This window comes from Crocodylus porosus, unplaced genomic scaffold (assembly GCF_001723895.1).
Source record: "Crocodylus porosus isolate Cpor-Errol unplaced genomic scaffold, CroPor_comp1, whole genome shotgun sequence".
In the NCBI taxonomy this organism is placed as follows: Eukaryota; Metazoa; Chordata; order Crocodylia; family Crocodylidae; genus Crocodylus; species Crocodylus porosus.
Genome location: NW_017728927.1, coordinates 13,350,238 through 13,371,210, shown reverse-complemented (window position 1 = coordinate 13,371,210; position 20,973 = coordinate 13,350,238). Strand labels below are relative to the sequence as shown.

Sequence of the window (20,973 nt, the reverse complement as noted above, 5' to 3'; positions counted from 1 at the left end):
AACATCAATGGAAAGCAAATATGTAGTCTGTTTTAAGTATTTTCATTTCCTGACCACTCTCCTGAGAAAGAACACAGGAAAATTAATTTCCATCCCTAATTAGCACATTCCTTGGGAAACAAAGCAGAGGCAAAAAGCCTTCTCTTTGTTATGATACACAGCAAAAAAATGGGCTGTTTGATGTACACTGAGGCCTCGTTATTCTATCTTGATGGCTTTGAGGGCTCTTGGTATATGAGAATCGCTTGGACCAACGGCAACACAGGTCTTGGAGAAAGGAAGACAGCAATAATTAAATGAGTCCCCCTGACAAGTCATCTGATTGATTCACAGGCCCCCAATTTTGTTTATTCGGCTTCTATCTAGCACCAAAAATTGTACTATAAAAAACCTCACCAATATTAAAACAGGAAAACTTTTATATGAATGTCATACAATAATACACATTCAAGTAATTATGCAAATATACATACATATAATTAAATCCACTGCTGTTGTATTTAAATATTTATGCTTACCCACCACTATAATCACAATATAGTGACTGTAATAGCTATCACATGTAACCACTACCTTCTGGCATACTGTATTTCTACTCATAATTTTCATATCTCCCCCATCCACACTCTCAAAGATACCCCAACACCAACCAATCTTAGCAGTGATGGATCAGAAGGGAAGCAGCTCCAGAACTACACTTCCCTTCTGAAGAGTGGTCTGCCCTCAGCCCTTTATGTCACCTCCAGCATTAAAGTCAGGGGGTATATATCTGAATTGGTACTGATTGCAAAAGTCAATGGTATCGCACACAGAGAAACACTTTATCCACTGTGAGACTAGCTAAATTATGAAAGGGGATTTTTTTGGAAATCATCTGCATTAGGGAGCTGTAATGCTCCAGCTTTCTCCAGTCTGTTTTGTCTTACTAAAGTGGGCAGCATGATGAACCTGCTGCTTGAGATATACTGACTTGACTTTGAAGGGTCATCATCTTGATGGAACATCTTAGTTCAGCATCCAACACACACAATATTTTTTAGGGAGCTTTCATCTGTTCTGTTGTGACCACACTGCCAAAAACACAGTAAACAGACACAAAGCTTTTATATCACTTAATGTCACCTGAGGCTTAAACATTAATCGGGGTAAGAAACAGTGTCCTTGATGTGAAAGGCCCGTGCTGGGGTGAATTTGCAGATGCTACAGATCACTGAGAAACCCTCTGTTACCTTAAACGAGCAACATTTACAAAAAGAAACCCTCCTTTGCTTAAAGGAGCAAAGTTTACAAAGACAACACCTCTCTCTTTTCAATATTTGGCACATCATACCGCATATACAGAAGTGGGGGAAAAGGGCAAAGCTTCCTTTACATGGTACCTCCCCCACCCTCATGTCCTGAGTGTCCATCCTGATTTAAACAGGCCATTTTCCTTTACTCAAATCGAATATCAATATCCATTCTGCTGCCCCTGTCTCTCTTGCTGATAGGCAGACTTGGCTAGGATTTCCTATCAAAAGCAGGGCAATCTTCTTTCTGTTGGTGTGGATACTTAACCTTTACCTTTAAATAAAATAATCAGACACTGGCCATACATCTAAATATCCAGCATTTAAGTCTGTTCACTGTAGGCTAATAACTTGCCTGTAGGCTATGACCACCATTCCTATTTAGCTCAAAGATCAGAGGAACAGGATCAGAGGAATTTCAGCATGACAAAATAGGAACAGTTTTAAAAAACCCTGTTGGGGAGACAGGCTGTGCCCAACTTTGTGGTCTTGTAAAGCCTCAGAAAACAAAACCAAAGGTAAAATGGAATATCACTGGCAGTTTGTACTAGACAGGGATTCTCTTTTAATAGGACTACTTTCACTTCCACATTAGAAAACTTGTTCTATTTTCCATGTAGCCCCACTCTGTCATTTGGCTCAGTGATGACTGCCAAGTTACATCGGCTGTTTCGGAGACAATTGCAGCTTTAGCTCATTATCTGGTGGGTCGACTGCTAGACTTTTGCTTAGACTGCAACTGCTCATCTTGAGAAGGGCAAGTTCGGGGGGTTTCAGGTGAAATGCTTTACACCAGCACTTTTTTGTTGTATGTAGTCCTCTGTGGAGGGGCTTCCAGCAGGTAAGAAGCCAGTCTTCCCTTGGGTATTAACCCCGTTACCATTTGCCACAATCGTCTTCAGTACAGAAGATGACTCAATATACACCTCTATTTCCTAAAGTCCACCCCTCTCCCTGCGAACATGGAAATTACCAGGTGATTTTTCTCCTCTACAAATCACTGAAACCCATCGGACAGGCTCCACTTCAATTTCTTTCCCACAATCCATACAGCCTATTCCCAGTGCTCAACTCTCCAGGATTGCTTGAGGCTCTTACATGTTTCAGGAAGTGGAGGGCCAAGTCTACTTGGTAATCAAATTCTCATTGAACTAATCTTATGTGGCTTGTGACAGCCAGTTTCAGAGGAATAAAATGATTGAAGATCATTCCTGTATCAGCAGCAAAAAAAAAGTGATCAAACCAAAACCCAACAGAAAAAGTAGCTAAGACAAGAACTGGAAGGAATGGTGATTTCTTCTGAATTATATGGTTAAAAATACATAAGTAATATGGTCATCAAACTAAGGCTGAACTGATATCAAAGGAACTGAAAACTAAATGCTACATTTAGAGAGGATTGTGGCTTCTTCTGGACGCTGTGTTTTTTCACTGAAACCAAGGAAAAAATACAATTAAATAAACCTCCTTAAATGTTGTTTTCCCTAAGGTTTCAAATGACATTATTTTGTCTTTGTGGCATAACACCAGAAATTCAAAACAGCAAAGGAATAATAAAAAATTGAAAAAGAACAACTGAAAACTAATTCTTAACTTCAGATGCTGGATAGCAATGCCAGAAAACTAGAAAGGAACAGTCACTCTTGTAATCTTTACATCATTTTATAAAACTTTACTTTTTCTTAATTATGCTGCACAGGAGATCAGAGATCCTTGAAAGTAGTCTCTCTTCAGTGTAAGTGAAGTCATTTATTAAAACTTGGCTTTTACCTGAGAGCACAACTACAGGATATGAGTACAGCTGCCTTTTGTACTCAATATTTGCTAATATTTTGTTATTTAATACACATAGTTAAGTAATGGGGGGCATTTAAAAAATCTACATATATTTATTTTCTGAATATAAATTTGTTCAAATACCTCAATTATTGAAAATATTAAGTTCATTTCTTCTTGCATCCTTTTTCTCCTCCTTGTACAAACGCTCTAGTGAAATGATCTCCCCCTAACTGTGGCTTCTGATGGAACCAACTGCTCTAGCACATGCAGTAATTGCTGGATTTAGTGGATTGCTGATCCTTGCTGTGTGCGAAGGCAAAGAGTTATTTTAAACCTGACCATGTGATCATGCATTAGAAAGTAAATACCCGCCCTCCTCATACTATGCTGCTCCTCCAGGAGTGTTCTTGCTTTCATGCCCTGCAGGCTCTGTTCATGTGAAAGATGCTAGCAACCCTTCTTGGCATGCCATACAATGGCTTCCTCTTTCAGACCATGTTGCCTCTTCACTTGCACTAGCCTGAGGACCTTTTCTTTGTGCTGGCACTACCCATTCACATGTACTTGCACAGAGATCTACTCTTGCCCTTCCCTGCCTTTCACATAAACTAGTGCAGGATGGTGACTTCTTTCTGACACTGCTGTCTCTTCAGGTGGGTGCATTAAGTGCAGTGACCTTTTCCTGTCTGAGCTGCTCGAAAAACCTGATGTTCTCCAAGATACTGGAAGAATGTTAATAAATTTATTATGTATTTTTGTTACATTAAATGTATTAGGTGAATGTTAATCAGGGTCTGCATAAATTCCAGAAAGGCGCTGCATGAAGTAAACAAGTTGGTGTTGGCTTTGGCAGTGCAATGGGGAACTTCTGGGATTTAATATTCAGTGTGCATAATTCTAAAAAAAGGCAGTATGTGTTGTTAAAATTTCACTGTGCAAATGTGCATCCCTGTGCATTTCTAGTCCCTGATGTTAACAAACATTAGCAAGTCTGGAGTGGGAGTCCTTGATTTATTAGACATCTGGTTCGTACATCATGTTCCAAGGGGCCAATATGAGGCTACAGGCTTCTCTTTCAACCTCAGATTGGCAGGTTTGAGCCTAATAATTGAACTCTGCTTATCTTGAAGCAAATCAGCACCATCCCAACTGTCTTTTGGCCTTCAAATACTTCCTTATCCCAAAGCAAGTTTACATTCCCCTTCAATTCTGAGTCCTGCTGCACTGAGATCTCACGTGCAGACATTTTTGCCAGATCCTCCAAATGATCTGATCTCTCAGGTAGCCAAAGGCTTGGAGCTATCGTAAGCGTATAATAAATTATACCCCTCTACCTCATCCTCTTGCACCCTGGGGATGAAGTTCTAGATCTGCCCCCAATGCTATCATACATTTGCATGAGTCCAGAGCCTCTTTGCTTTGTGGGCTGCAAGGGGGATCCACTGGCAGCTCTCCCTCCCTTCACCACTGTGTTTTATGTATACATAGCAAAATGAAGCTAACAACAACAGTTAAGAAGCCAAGATGGGCGATAGCATGTCCCAGGGACCTGGGAGAGCTTGGATTCCGGTAAATCACATGTGTTAAAGCCTGTGCTGATGCATCTTCTATACTGTTGTTATGCTCACTAGCTAAATTAAGCCAGCACAGGCCTGCTAGCATGTGCTACTAGCACAATGTCATCTTGCTATGCAGCTGTAATCAGTGGGTTCTGCAAGAGAAATAAGGCTCAGTGCAGAATTAGAAGTGAGCCCTTTGCCCTAAAGCATGCGATACAAACTCACATGCCTCTTAGCACAATCGTACTGCTAGAGAGACTGTGAGTAGCACTCAGGCCACAAGAAGACTGTTTATACAGGGTTAGGGTAGCATCAAACACCTGAAAATACACTTTCAAGGAGGCTGTGAATTGAAAATGCAAATCTCCAGATGCCTGTGACAAAACTAACTGATTACATCAAATATTTCATGGCATATGCCTGAGGAAACAGACAGATAAACCACATAAGCCACTTAGCATTTTGAGCATGTTATTTTGTCCCAGACATAGTGTGGCTTGAACCAAGGGTGATGTTAATGGGCACTATCAATTTCATAGATTCATAGACATCAGGGCTGGAAGGGACCTCAGAAGATCATCGAGTCCAGCTCCCTGCCCCAGGGGCAGGATCGCAGCAAGATAAACATCCAAATGTCTCTTAAAGGAGTCCACAGCAGGTGCTTGCACCACCTCTGGTGGCAGTCTGGTCCAGGCCTTGGGGCCCGGACAGTAAAGAACTTCTTCCTTATGTTCAGCCTGAAATGGTCTTGGAGGAGTTTGTGACCACTGGACCTTGTCATCCCTTGGGGCGCTCTGGTGAACAGGTGTTCCCCCAGGTCCTGATGCACACCCCTTATATACTTACAGGCTGCCACCAGGTCCCTCCAGGCTGAAGAGTCCCATGGTTCTCAGCCTCTCATCACAAGGCTTGGATGCAGTTTATTGGATGTCAGTGGGAGTAAACTGGTCATACACCATTCTGGTAGCACCAGTCTTGAGTATGAGTTGTACCTGCATTTTTCTGCTTAATTGATTTTATTTTTACTCTGCCCCTATTCCACCTTGTAACTAAATCCTTATGGACCACACACATAAGCAGCTGTGCCAGCAAGACACCTTAGCCAAAATGCCATCCTATTTGGGATCTCAAGGGAAGATCCTTGCAGCCTGCACCAGTCACTCCTGCATCCAAGAAGTCCTGGTCTGAGAGGGGAAATGGAGACTGGAACCACAGCTCAATGGAGGCCTCCACTGGGGTCACACGGTGCAATGGAGACGCACAAGGAGTGGAGGCAAGTAAGAAGGAACAAAGGGGAAAGAAAGAAGGTTAATAAAAGGAATGGCATCAAGGAAAGCTAAGAAATGGGACTCAGGATTATTTAATAGGTCAATTAGGAGACCTTGAAAGGTTGCCACTGTCCCTTTGAGTTTTATAACTGTGTAAATGATTAATTCATCATTCTTCACTGGTCACATAATGAACAGTTAGACTGTTAAGTGACCTCAACTTTGCCTCAGGCTCTTAACTCCAAGCTAGTTGCTGCCTGGCAGGTGAAGACCTAACTACATGAGTTATTAATGCTTAAAGAGGAGAAATGTTCCCCTAATGCTTGCATCCCCTAGGGAAGGGACAGGGGACTCCATTCTTTGGTTTAGTGGCAAGTACCAACCTTCCAGCTGCCAGAAGTACAGGGAAGACAGGGAGGCACAGAAGTGCAGGGCAGCTGGGGAATAGAAAGGTAGAAATGGGAGAAAGACAACTCTGGGGCGGAATGGATCCCAGATTGTAAGCACTGGTCTTCTGGAGAGGAAAAGCCAAGGACAGTGAACCAGAGTCCTCTCCTGCCCCCCTCCTCCACCTGATTTTATTTGCAGAGCGTGAGAGCCCCACGGTCCCCGCAGAGGATTTAAGCCGGGGAGAAAATTCTGTTACAAAACTAATGAGGGCGTGCTCACGCACTACCAGGCAGATAGGCTTTGATTAGCCCAGGATGCAAAGGCATGTTGTTAGAAGGTGTTAGCTAACGCATGCTAATTAACATGCTCTGGAAGCATGAAGCAGATGAGGCACTTTCTATTTTCTCATAGGCAAAGATGCTCCATTTAAAGCCTGAAAGGAGCCAGGGATTTTAACTTAGCACATGTTTAATTGTTTATACAGCGATGCACTGGACTGCCCATGCACACTTCTTCCCCAGCTGGAAGCAGTGTAGCCATGTTTATGTGGTGCTCCAGGCAGATTCTCAGCAGTGCTCATTCCCCCTCCTTCAGTGCCGCATGAATGTGAGGACACAGCTCCCCACCGAGTAAGTGGGTAGGCATGGGTGAGTGTGCCACTGCCTGCAATGGTGAGTCTGTGTGCAGACGTGTCCTGAAGAACATGACTGATTGCATGTGCTACCAAACAGCTACAAATGACCTAGTATAATCTTTGCCCAGGAGAAGCTAACTAGTTATTGTAGAATAGGCTATTCCAGCACGGTTCTCTGCACGAGCACTACACTTCAAAATTAAAAGTGCTCTTACTCTGGAACAAATGGCTTTCATTCCTGGAGAGAGCAGCCAAGCAAGGAGTGATCCCTGGCAGTTTCTCCCACGGAGACGAGACCCAAATCCTGCTCTAGATGAAGCTTTAGAGGCTCCAATTCGCTGAGTGATGTCGCCCTCTTGAAGCCCTTCTGACTGTCCACCCTCACTACTGAGAAGCACGTCAGATGGCAGTCCCCCTCCTGCCCAAAGATGGTTGTCAGAACACCGCTTTCTCTTAACCCCGGATAATTAGCATCCTCAATTACATTACCAGCTTTTAGCTGTTATTACAATTTTATCATTGCATATTTGGCTCTATTATGCCACATATTCATAGGGAGCCTAAATAAATACAATTACTTCTTACCCCTACTACTGGGGGACTGTCAGACAGGATGACTGTCTGCTCTGCAATCATTCTGCTCACAGCTTCTTGGCAAACTTAGAATCAGAGACAGTCAGAAGTACTGCAGACCGGCCTACACACCTCTTCTGTTTTCTCTGAGAAATGCACTCAGGTTTCCTTGACTGTCAGCCTCCATTTCTATTTCAACTGTATTCGATTCCTCGCACTCTGAAACAAAAGGGGGGGGGGCTGGAAATCACCCAGTACAGCTTGCTTTACACACAGATGCATGCACCCAGAGGAATCAACTTCAGACTGGTTACAGGACTAGACAATTTTCAGAGCCTGGAAATTTATGAGCAAAAAAGACAGGGAGATGTTGTTCTTTCTCTTTACAGATCCACTTCTCTGAGCTGTAACTGGGGTTTTGTTTTTCTCACCAACCAGCTGTGAACTAATTACAAGAAGTTCTAACTAGTCAAGCTCCCTCTCCAAGCATATGGATCCAATTAAGTCAAACTGCAGCTGATTTTAATCAATCTTCCTTGAAGCAGCCAAACTTGAAGAATCTCTTCTCCTTCAACTCCAAGAGCTGAGGAGAGCAGGAAAGGCAGGAGAGTGGTATTTGCATAAGGAACACTTCACATCCGCTTGGTCGCCTGTAAACACAAGGCTCCTCACAGTAATAAATGCTAATTGAGCACTCTTCAGAAGTCTTTCCTCCTACTTTATCCGAAAAGCACTGATTTGATCACTTGCTTTTGTTCCTGGCTTCGAGCTGCATCCACCCTGACGAACCGGGGGAAGGATAACTCGGAGCATTTCAGGCAATTCATCAAGAAAGCCACTGGGGTGCCATCAACAGCCTGCCCACCAGAAGAAAAGGACAGTCGGGGCAGCAAGCCTGCCTCCCCTGCCAGCAGGAGTCACTACAGAGAAAACAGCTACTGCTGGTGTGGAAAGCATCAAACCCGTCTGTGACCAACTGCCCCTGCTGCTTTCACAGACGGACTAACGTCCACTGCCACATTCGTATGCTGTCAGTTGGATGGGTCTCGGGTAACAGGAGGTGGCCATGGAGGGGCTATCATCTCCCTACATCCCCAACATCTCACGTGTTTTTGTAATCTGGGGTTTTTACTAGCCGTAAAGATCTGAGCAGTGAGCAATAACCGTGCTACAGTCTTTATAGGCGTGAAAGAAAATCAATACGGCCTGCAGCTAGGTGTCAAGAGCCAAGGGGGTGTTGGAAGAGGAGGGGTATTGAGGTGGATGGAGCCTCCAGCCATAATTCAAGCTGTCCCCATGCAAGCCGAGAATACGAAGAGATGTCAGATGTTATATACACTGCTGCAGATAGTCATCAATATCTCTGTGTCTTTACTTGCTAATATCAGACTCGGGGGGGTAAAATCACATGCTTACTAATGCAAAAGCAGTTTTTGAAGTACACACCTGTCCAGAAAGTGAGGGTCACATAGTTCACAATATGCCCTGACCATTTAAAAAAAAACAAAACCTGAAGTTGTCAACAAAGTCAAACCTTGACTCAGAAATCTGGAGAAGTCCCCTACAGTCTGAGTTGCCTGCAGAGAGTTTATGAACTGGTCTGAATTACTTCCTGTCTCGCACACATCCCCCATGCCTTACACTGCCATAATGGCAAGCTCTGTACCTCTCCATAATGCCTTTTATGTGCTGCAGTCCAATCTTTCACTCCAACTACAGTTTAGCTCATTATACTTAAAGGAAGATTAAGATCCGCCAGAGATTTGTCTTCTTACTCTGTCATCGTTTCCCTACCTCTTTCACTCCTTTATTGGCTTTGATCTTTACTTTTCGTCAAGTCTGTGATTTCGACTGGGACATTCAGCTCAGTAACATATATATTTTTAAAAAGAGTTATTTGCGACCTCACTATTTGCTCTGCTTTCTCTCTCTTCTTTCAAAGAAGAGGGAAAGTGATTTTAATCCTTGCTTTCCTCAGCACCTCACCCCTGGAATACATAATAGACCAACCTGGGAACGTTCCAGTGACTCCATTCAAGTGCAGAATGACCTTTTCCCAACATATTCTCCTAGAACAATCTGATTGAAGAGATGAATTGCTAAGTGACTCATATTAAATGGGGTTCATCAGTACAGAACCAAATCTACAGTAGCACCTGGAGTCAATAGAAGTGTTTATAGGAAATGTAATTTAAGCTCTGGCTTGGCTAGGGGCTTAGCAGTCAAGGGACAAATGCAAAAATCTCCATTATTAGGGCTGTATTTTCCTCTCAGAGGAGTTCTGAAAACTTGACCACGCAGCTGGGTGGGCATGGATAAATATTCACATCATCTCAGGATTCATGCTGCAGAGCCCCTAAAATAAGCAGCTCCCATAGAGGAAATCTCAAGTGCCAAGGAATTAACTTAGAGTTTTCTCCGTTTCTCCTCATCTGCTTTCTGCTACGGGGGAAACAGACAACCAGATTTCTAAGATATGAACAAAGTGCGTCTCTTGTATTGCTGTTCAGAGACACCTTTGTTTCCTTTAGCACCCAGGAGCCTCAGGTCCATCCTGCTATTCTGGCTCGATACAGCCTATTGACTTGATGTGGTCTCAGGGTCCTCCTTCTTCCAGACGTTCCGTCTGTGGCACTCGCCTCCTGCCCTCGCAACATCTCTTCTCTTCAGACCACTTACTTTCCAGGAGCTCTTTCTCCACTACACTGTCCATTTGCAATGAGTGCCTTGGGGACTTCCTTTGGCTTCCCATTCTGAATGCCTTCTCTTCCCCTCTGAGACTCGCACTCTTTATCATCCTAGGGTAGGTGGAGCTGGAACAACTAAATACGCAGGTTCCTGAAGGGACCTCCATCTATACTTAACCTGAGGTCACTTCTGAGTCCCAGTTTTTCTATTATTTCCATTTATTGTGCAGTGCCCACCAACTGAATCATACCAAACAACAGCTCTTCTCATCTAGAACCAAGATTCTGGTTAACACAATCCCACCTTCCAGCTCCCCTCCAAGGGGCAAGTCTACTCTCTCCTTTCTGGACCAGCCAGGACCCCCCTTTCCTTTCTTCCCCACACCTTTTCCATCACTGAGTCATTCCTTTTACTTTTTAGACGCCTCAGAAAGCCCTAATACACACTACCCCATTCATCAAGTTCTGTGGCTCTGAGAAGTGCCACTGCTGCAAGTCATTGCAATACGGGCCAGTAGCTTCCGAGAGAAGTTCTAGCTATGTTTGAATTTGAGTCTAGATCTCTTGCCTGCAAAGAGTAAAACGGTCACTGTGTTCCCACAACCCTGGTTACTCCAGATGCGAGTGGTTATACTGCAACATAAGGACTGCTGTGTTGATATCCTGCTCCCAAGTCTTGCATTTTCTATCATATTTACTCTAAGAAGGCTGCTACCAAAATGACCACACACACAAAACCACGTAAGAAATGGAACAATTAGCAAAAACGTAAGGAAGGCTTGGAGCCTTCCTGCTGCAGAGAGACCTTAAAAGTCTGGTGTTCATAGCCATCAGGGGCTATAGCTGATGCTAGTCATAAACAGCATAGGTTTTTTCACAAGTTGGAGAACTAACTGTGCTCAGGACTGTGCCGGCCTAGTGCAATGAGCCAGCAGTCATTTGGAGACAACAGCAACAGATTAAATATGACTTAAATGAGTTGTAACCTGCTCTGGAACCAAAGCTGCTGTTGTGTACATTGGAGACCCGAGCATCCGAACACAAAACCCAATGCTTTCATCTCCTCCTGATGACTGAAACCCAATTAAAGGAGAGCCGGGTGACAGGTTTCGTGCTAAACGTGGCTCAGCAGAGGCGCTCAGCAGCTCTCGGCTCCCTGCTTTATCAAAGCTGTCACTTCCTCCGTCTCCAGGAATTGGTAATAAAAAAAGAGATTTGATTTCCCTCTAATAGGTGTCAAGATAAAATCAATGGTCTGTCTGAAATCTGGGTAATTTCAAAACTGCGGGTTTTCTACCATGAAGTAATTTACACAAAAAAGGAAGGGGGGGGGAGAAAGAAAAGGAAAGAAAGAAAAAGAGAAAGAAAAAATTAGAAGAATGCAATGCAACAATGCTGAGAGAACAGCAGGGAGAGATAACACCGCTCAGAGCAGGATGGGCTTTGATTAAAAACAAACCAGCTCAGGTTCTTGTTCACTCCAGCTTCTTTCAAGCTGGAAATGCTTAAAAAGCCATTAACAACTCTCCTCTCTCCAGCCCCCTTCTTACACAGAGCAAGAGCGTGTCAGACAAGTGTGAGCAAACAGTGGAATCGGTGCCCTCCACTGCTGTGCGCTCCCCCTGCACTCCATCGGGGAGAGTGGGATTTCACTGCCATATCCAAAATGAAAAGCTGAAGCTCTTGCTTGTGCGACAGGGAAGTGTCTGCCTCAGTAATAAGGTAATGACAGGGACAGCCTGCAGTACCATGGTACAATCAAGCCTCCAGCTCTTTTATCATTCAAAGTGTCTGGTTTCATGCCTTCCTCCTCCTTGTCCCTTGAATGTGGAATGATGCCACCATGCTTTCCAACCCCACCACCATATCCCGATTTGGATCATTCCTACCAGACCAGGTCAAACTTGTGAGCTTTGCTTTCCATTAGTGGTGACAATGGTGGAAGCTGTGGTGTAACTACAGCTCAGTCACTGTTACCAACTTGCTGTAATGTCAGCAAACACAGGAGCCCTGTGAACACTGCAGCTTCTGCTGCCAGTACAGCTGCAGCAGGGGTGTTACGGGGGTAGAGTCTGCCTAGACAGGTAAGGGTTGGGAGGCTCCTAACCAGGAACACTGGAAAAAGCTTCAGACCTTATGTGACTGGATAGATGCTCAAACAGCAATGTTGCAAGCTGGTACACAGATAAAGTACATGGGGTTGACTTAGCATGGACTTCCAACAAGATCTTTTGCCCATACTGCAGTGGAAGGATATGTCCGGTCACAGGCATATCTGCCAGTCTGTCAGCCCATCTGGCAAGCCTGGACAATGCCAAGCTCTCTAAGCTTGACCACTGTCTCCCTGAATGGTCCTGTCCCTTACCTGAAGCGTTAGCTTCTCCAATTTCATTTCTAAACACTTATTCTCCTCTTCCAGTCTGCCTCGCTCAGCTTCCAGCTCTTCGATCTTCAGCCTGTAAAGAGGGAGGGGGAAAAAATAGTAAGACATTGCAACCCCCAGTGTGCTGTCCCTAGTATAGTCCTGCCACTACAAAGAGCACAATGAGGATGGATCAATGAACCAAGTCATACACCATTTACAAAATAGTCTTCCTGTTGTGAACACCACACTCATTGAGTGCACAAAGCCATACTATTGCACCATTAACAATGCAACGTTAAGACATAAATAATTAGGAAATTCAACACTTACAGCTCCTATGGCAACAGCATGACCTTGGCCAGGTCACATACATGTATAAACTCCTACTGCTCTTTGCTTTTGTATAACTTTTCCATTTGTATTTTTAGAAAGATATTATGACACTAGACAGCAACCTTGTGCTTTGCATTTCTTGCACTTACCACACAACAAACATGGACCCATGTGAGGTTCTGGATCCAGCTTTCTAGGTATTTTTGCTTTTTTTAGAGAGACAGAAAATAGTTAATTATTCTATTTAATAATATTTATTCACATCAGTGAAAATTAGATTTTGATTATCAATGTACCTATCAGGTATATTTCACTGCTGGAAAAAGAGTGAATGATATTTCCATGCCCATTACATAGAAACCATTAACAGCTTAAGTGCTTAATTCTTCCACAAAAGGTTGTGATATGGCAAATCTTCACGTGCATGTCACCCTAAAGTCAGGCCTTCTGCCACATCTGTAAAGGAAAAATGCCTGCAAAATTTCTCCAGAGAATCCGGCAGCTTCTAACCACCTTTACTTGAAATCAGTGTGTTGCACCACCATAGGTTTTGAGTTGTTTTAGTTGGTGTTTAAAGTATTTGTCCGGGTGCCCCCTGCTGGTCATTCTCAGAAAGTATAGCAGGCTTGAGAGTCGTTTTCAGCCGTAGGAATAGTTACAAACTGTGGACGACTGGCTACTGAAATTGTCCAAGCAGATAAGGAGAGCATTTGATCAGTTCAGAAAGACACATATAAAGAGTGCAGATATTAAGAGGCAGAGGTGGGCTATTAAGGAAGCACAAGAAAGAGGAGGGTGGGAAAACTGGGAACTCAGAATGCATTTTGTGCTTTTAACTGAGAGTTCTGAATGGTTTTCAAAACATGCCAGGGGAACAGAGACCTTTTTTCCAAGGAAATATAAGCTAAGGAAACAGAAAACGGAAGCTATTAAAAGGTCAGGATCAGAAGCATAGGATTCTCAGACATCCCCCATGCTCAATGTAGTGTATTTTGGCTCAAGTCCTCTCTGAAATCTACCTTTACCACCCATCCTCTCCAAGCAGGTGGCGTTTCTGCCCTCTGCATTGTGTTTTTCAGCTAAGCCCTTCTGCCACCTTCTACTATCCAACAGAGGAACCTCAGGAAAGAGCAGGCTTTCAGAATGGATCAAGCTGTAACTGGATTACGTTTAAGCCATTATGTTTATGTAGTTCTCATTCTGTATTTTTAAGATTTAATAACTTGTTCCTACCCTTAATTTCTTGCCTGGAGAGGGCTGGTGCTTGATATAATTGTGCTGTTTTGTCAGGGTAGAGAATGTGTGTTCAGAATATCTATGTTGCAGCCAGTGACGTTCTGCAGCACAGTCCGAGCGTTGCTCCCAGCCCTGGTCCTCGAGTGAGATTTCCTAGCTGTTCTCTTATGAAAGTTCAGCTACTTGAATTTTTCGGTCATTTAATTTTCACTCTGCCTCCTTCTGCAGAGAGAGCTGTGCTCTTGGGTATTGCAGCACCCAACAGTACCTGCTCCAACGCAACTGGGAACCAAGGTGCAACCTCATTCCCACCCTCAGTTGGTACTGCTCCTTCCCACCTGGGGAACTCCTTCTCCCCCCAGTGCTAACTGGGGCCATCACTGCGCTCTTAGTGCCAGAGGGATTTCTAGAGACTCACTAATGCTTTAGCTATTTACAGAACACTCTTCGCCTGGCCTGTTTTTCACACAGTAAAGTGCCCTGGATCTCTGCTGTGGGGATGTTAAGACCCATTAACAAACTCTCTAGGTCTTCCCCAAACAGTCCATGAGAGCACTTCCCAGTGGCAGAGAGAGAGGCAGGGGAGAGCTTATCTATGCACAAGCACACCAAAGCAATTGTGGTTAGTAGTTAAGTTACAACAAGCAAATGATGAGATGGTACTTGGCCGGCACCAGAATTTTTCCTGTAAGCTCAGTTTCTGGGCCAAGACGGTGATATATTCAGATTTCCCAATATGCATATGGACAATGGTGGTCTGCAGGCAACCTTGTGTCCCACCTGACCAGATGCAAACAATAAGATATAGTGGTACCCATTTTACACCCAAGTCTGAAGTCTCAATATTTTACATAGCAATTGTGCCTCCTTGGTGGATAGTCCCTATAGGTGCTTTAAGGTAGAGAGAACAATTCAAGGCAGAATCATATGATGAACAAGAGAAAGTAAATGAGAGAGGGGCCAGGGCAAAGTACAGTCACCTGTCAATTCAATGTCTAGCTTAGAATGAAGACTGGCGTCTGTTTTAAAAGCAGTTTTCCATGCGAGAAAGAAGAAATATCAGTTGCTCTGTAAAATACTGATGCTACAAAACACTGAGCTTTACTGTTGCAGGAAAAATCATTGGGATTCACTTCTGAAAATCTACCAATTTGCTCTTTGAAGAGAGGTTTGAAAACACAAAAACATTTAAACTCTTGACAAGATTGCTTCAAATCTCAAAAAGGATTTTCCTGCAGCACATACAGCAGAATTAAATAACCCAGAAAAGGAGGCAGTACAATCACAGCGCTGTTTCAAGCCGCCTTCCCAGGCCCTGGGGAGACATTTGGTTAGCCCAAGATCAGAGGACTTGCACCTACTCTGACCTGTGTATCTGTTGCCAATAGGCTGTCCTCACAAGTGTCTCCAGTGCTGTCTAGATGGGAGCATCGAGATGCTGCTCACCCAGAGAGAGCACAGGTGTAAGGCCCAATGTAGAAGGGACCAAAATAATGGAAAAAACCCTACATGCCCAAGAAAAACATTTGCCCTTCTAAGCAAATGTGATTTGCCCAATAAATACTCAGTAACGTCATCACCAGAGCATCTATGGAAAATGTTAAGAAGGACAGCTAGATAACTCCTCCCTTTACCAGTTCATTCCAGGAGAATTAAAAGGTGGCCCTATTCTTCTCCCCTATTGCCCTGATTTATACTTCTAAAACACTTGCAAATACTGTGGGTACCATTGCTTAGGGCATCTCTCACAGCATGCCCCATCTGTGAAGAGGGCCCTGCCATGTGGAGAAGCTATCACAGAAGAGGAAACTATCGTATGGAGCAGAAAATGTATGTGTTGGGAAGCCACTATTAAAGGATCCAGATGGCAAGGAGACAGTGTTAGGAGTGGAGCAGAGAGATTTCCAGCAACTGTGACTAATAGGCATTGGCAAGGACATGAATTTCTTTTGAATTACTGTAACTCTACCCAGTTGCTAAATCCATAGAAAACATTTAGGATTTACTGGAGTTGCTGTTTGACAGCAGAAAGAAAAAGTTCAGATTTGTTCCAGCTGAAAAGGTCCTTCAGCTGTTGCCACTTAAGTCTTTAGTGAAGTTTTCTTAATACATTATTTTTATTTATTTGTGGTTATAAAATGGCATCCTTTGCACATTTATTAACAGCTCAGTAAAACATACTGTTGTCTAAACTCTGTCCACTTTGTCATACTCCATGGTCAGCAAACCAAACTGTTTGACCATTACCTCTATTAGGAGACCAGCACACCACGGGAAATATAATTTACAGGAGCATATGGGGGAGGGAGAGATAGGAGAAATGGTAGTATTAATATTGGCTTTAATTGCCTTCTCAGAAATGACGCTGGGAAAATTTTCACATTTAAAGTTATAAAAGGTCTGACAGAAGAGCACATTGTTCTTGAAGGAGAAAAACTGATAAAGTCTTTCACAAGCTTCTCACTTGAAAATTTACTTTCCATACTAAAGAAAAATGAGACAAAAGATTAAAAAAAAAAGAAGCCTGCACTCACTTACAGACCATGAATACAGATTCAGAGGATTAATGTGGATTTCTTTGTCCTTTGTGTCTATCCTGCATTTGTTTTCAGAAGTTAGCTTTTAACCGGGAGGTTTATATGGAAACGCCTGGAGGCGCAGTCTTTTCCTGCTTTTCAGGTTTCTCTCACCATCTTCTGCTACTTTCCTTCCATTTCTCAGGTACCAAAAAAGCCGCTAACTGGAGGGGTTGGGCTCAGCGCAGAAAAGCAAGCTATCGGGGTGTAGGTTAATGATGTGTTACGGTCCATAAAAACCTTCACCTCACCAGAGGTGGGATTTCCACTTTGGAGAGCTCGTATTCTTCCATATTTTTTTCTGCCACAGTGAATTTGTGACAACATTTTGTTTAAGGGAAGGAATATGTGTAGCGTGCATGTTCCTTGCTCCTGTGACTCCTCTGGCAGTAAGCAAGAGCACCTTCCCCAAGTGGAGAGACACCACCTACAAGGAGCATGCAAGTGAACTGGCAGTACAGACACCCAGGAGAGTTCCTCTAATGCCCTGCCAGGGAGAAGGGAGGGAGGAAGGCCAAACCAACCAATGTCTCACCCCTACCCATTCCTTCCCCACATAATCCTTCCCTTTCTTCACTTATCACATTTGACCAACTTCATCTTTGCTGCAGAGAGAAGATTTAAGGCTTGAGCAGGCAGGGAACATGTGCTGCTAGGGACTGCCACAGCTCGTGCCCAGTTCCACAGCTTCCATTTTGCTTTCAGTGCATTGCTTCTCACTAGAAATGGCTCAGAAAAGTGACCACTCCTAGGACACTGTAAGCTGGAGTTTGTGAACAGGAAGAAGCAGAGCTGTAGGATTAACAGCCACAGGTGCCATTTGAAAACAGGCTGGACGTATTTGTAGTCTAAGTGGAGAAAAGTTCAGGGGCTACCTCTGTACAGCACACACTGGACAGCTCTATAACACAATCACTATTATGGATTTGAGACCTCTGCCCCAGGCCAGGAAAAGATGGACAATGGGACAGAGGAGATCCATTCCCATGGTCAGGAATCTGCCACCAATATAATGACATCCTGGAATATGTAGAAATCCAGCTGTTTTTCTTCTCCTGCCGTCCTTGAAGCTGCTCAGCTAATAGATGGCAAATGCTGCTCAATGAAGATAAACACTGAATAATGAGTCTTGGAGGTGAAAATAAAGAGACTGGAACTTCTCCTAAATGGAAAGGGTGCTGCAGCCCATACTAACCAGGAGAGAGAGCGAGACTGGGGAGTTACTGTAGAAATGTTATGAAAGCCTTCAGCTCTCAGAAGACAGCAAACATGATGCTGGTTTTACTGATAGAGAAGCATATTAACAACCAGAAGGAAGGCTTGAATTGATTGCTGCCAATGAGATGCTGTATACCCCTGCAGCACTACAGACATCTTGCCTCAGAATGGTCTAGCTTGCCTGAGAGATGTTGGAAATGAAATCAGATCTTCAACACTAAACACAAATAAGAACATAGGGAGAAGGAAAGAAAACTGCATGGTTTCCAGGTCCATCTTCTTCAAAACAGGATGAGGGAGATGCTGGGCCTTCAAAACTCTGCTGTAAAGACTGGCAAAAACTGCCTCTCAAGGAGTCGTCCCCAACATTATTCCAATGTAACCTAAAGCCATAAACCTAGCTTAGCTGAACATTTGTGGTTTTCAAATACCTTCCAATCAAATACTGAGCAGCACTTGCAAAGCTATAAAACAAGCTGCAGGAAAAAAAAAAAAAAGGTTCAGCAAATTCATAAGACATAGGTCAGTAATTCGTGCCTGCTGCAACCTCCTGCTCTCAGGCCTGAGAGGCAGCAATACTTCTACAGTGATGGAACTGAAAATATAAAAGAATTAAGAGGAGGAAAAATCATCCAGCCAAAGCTCTGCATCAGCTCAGTATCGAACAGGCAGGTTGTCAAGATCTAACTGATCTTGCTCAGTTTGAATAAAAGGAACCTTATTAAAACACTGTGGACACAGATGAACTTTTCCGTGCTCCGTATTTATTATGTCACCTGCTTTGGAACAGGAGCTGTAAATGCTTTAATAAATAGGCTGAAAGGTTGTCTAGCTTGACTGTAGCTTTTGTAAATGCTTATGTATCCTCTGCTGAAATGTTGTTTTGTAACTTCTCTCTCATTGAATCACAACATGTATCCCTCTGCCATCTGCAACAGCACACTCAGGGAACTATTCTTCTTTCTCCAGTGCTGGAAGCACATCAGTATCACAAAAGGCTGATTCTGAGCCCCTCTACAAGGACGCCAACAGGTCTTGCATCTAAAGTCCAGATCCGGTAAAAACCAAACACATAAACAGCAATGCTGGTCCACAGGGAAGCAAGTAAATAGGAGGAATACGTGATGAAGGAGCCACTGCAGTATGAATTAACAGAGTGCAAGAGACTTGGGCAGATTCCAAAAACAGCGTGGAGGGACCCAAGGGGGAAAAGGGCTAGAAAGAGGCAAGACAGAGGGAAGATCAGAGGACTCAAAATTTTTTGTGGCTTCAGGGACTTAGGTTTGTAAGGGCTTTTTTTTGTTGAGGGAGGGGGGAAGAGGAGGCGGCGGCAAGGTGAAATGCTCATAGATTGGAGTCGGTTGGTAAAGAAAGATTATTTTCTGGAAACACACTACAAGGAAAAGTATGTAATGATAAATGCTAATGTGTTGTCATTTAAATGGCAAGCTCCTCAGCACAGGGACTGGTTTCACGGTTGTGTATAGCTCTCAGTAGAGTAGGGTCTCGAACCCATGGGTGGTCCCTTCCCCGCTCCCCAAATGTTTAGCAAATGGAAACAACTCCCTGCACGCAGCTCACCTGAGCGTGTTCACTTCCTCCTGGGTGACGAAGAGGCTTTGATCTGCTGTGCAAGTTTGAGACTTCAGGAACTTCAGCTCGGCCTCCAGCTGCAGAACAGGAGAGGACATTACTTCACACAACAAACTCAGAGATATTATGGACTGTTGTAAATACTGAAAGGAGGGAGGAGAGCTTTAAGTGCTAACCCGTATCTAAATATCCAATTCCTTAAACTTTGGGGACTTTAAAACATGCAATATTTGTGCCGCTGCGGTGCCCAGGTGCATTGTGGTTTTGTTCACCTTCCTCTGACACATCATAGATCACAGTAACTCTGTGAGACAGGATGCTGGACTCAATGGCCCATCATTATATCACTACAATGGAACCGATGCTCCTAGATCCAACCCTATGGCTGTGCGAGTATCTTTAGTCTTGTGGCTCTTCTACCTGAAGGCGAAAGAATTGGAAACCGGAATCGTTTCAATGTACCATGGCAAGTGCAATTTCATGCGTCAAGTGCCAGCTCCACAGCTAACACTCTTCTCTCTCCCTAGGCCTCCATTTAGCTTCCCTGGCATTTGGTCCAAGGCAGCGAAGGGATTATTTTATTCAACATTCGCTACTCCTCTTCTAGGCATGTTCCTTATCACTCTCCACAAATCATCTAAGGCAGAGGACCCCTTATATGAACCTAAAACTTGCTTAGCTCCTGAGGTTCAGAGCTGGAATTTAAACCTCTAACACCAATTCCTCCCCAAGGAAATGAACCCCAGCTAAGATGATGTGGGTGCCTTGTCCAGACCAACTCGGAAGTTCCTGTATGGCATATCCACTGGATAGGAGACGCCTTCCAATAATTTCACATACACAGGCCTCTTGTAACTTAAATTGTTCGGGTGAGACGGGGCCAGTAGATTAAGAATTAAGAAAGCATTTTACCTCAGGCTTCTCACCCAAGAAGATCCACGATCTCACATGTGAATTGCCTCCATTTTCCTGAGCAGCGACCAGGTCACACCCCCCCGCCCCCCACCAGGCCCCCCTCAGGCCCCAGGGGAGGTGCACCCAGGCCAGGGGCCAGGGAGGATCTCCTCGGGGAACTTCTGGAGGGACTGGATGTGTTTAAAATCAGCTGGTCCGGACGATGTCCACCCCCGAGTGCTGAGGGAATTAGCTGAGGCCATTGCGGGACCCCTGGCACGGCTGTACGAGCACTTGTGGTGCTCTGGTGAGGTGCCAGGGGCTGGAAGAGGGCCAGCGTGGTCCCCATCTTCAAAAAAGGGAGGAAGGAGGACCTGGGGAACTATAGGCCAGTCAGTCTTACCTCGATCCTGGACAAGCTTTTTGAGAGAATTATTCTGACACATGTCCACGAGGGGCCGGCAGAGGAGATTATGCTTAGGGGCAACCAACACGGGTTCATTAGCGGCAGGTCCCGTCAGACCAACCCGGTGGCCTTCTACAACCAGGTCACCAAATCCTTAGACACAGGGGGAGCAG

General features: G+C 44.2%; 1 protein-coding gene across 4 annotated transcripts in view; it reads right to left on the bottom strand.

The window, feature by feature from the left end:
- The window catches only part of MAD1L1 (MAD1 mitotic arrest deficient like 1), a 490,537-nt gene that overhangs the window by 188,678 nt on the left and 280,886 nt on the right, over nt 1-20,973 (bottom strand). For all 4 annotated transcript variants that reach the window (XM_019542036.1, XM_019542039.1, XM_019542038.1 and 1 more), the window contains 2 exons: nt 19,489-19,577; nt 12,545-12,635 (listed from right to left, as the gene is read on the bottom strand). In XM_019542036.1, the coding sequence (XP_019397581.1) occupies nt 12,545-12,635; nt 19,489-19,577 (180 nt within the window). The remainder of the gene's footprint in view (nt 1-12,544; nt 12,636-19,488; nt 19,578-20,973) is intronic.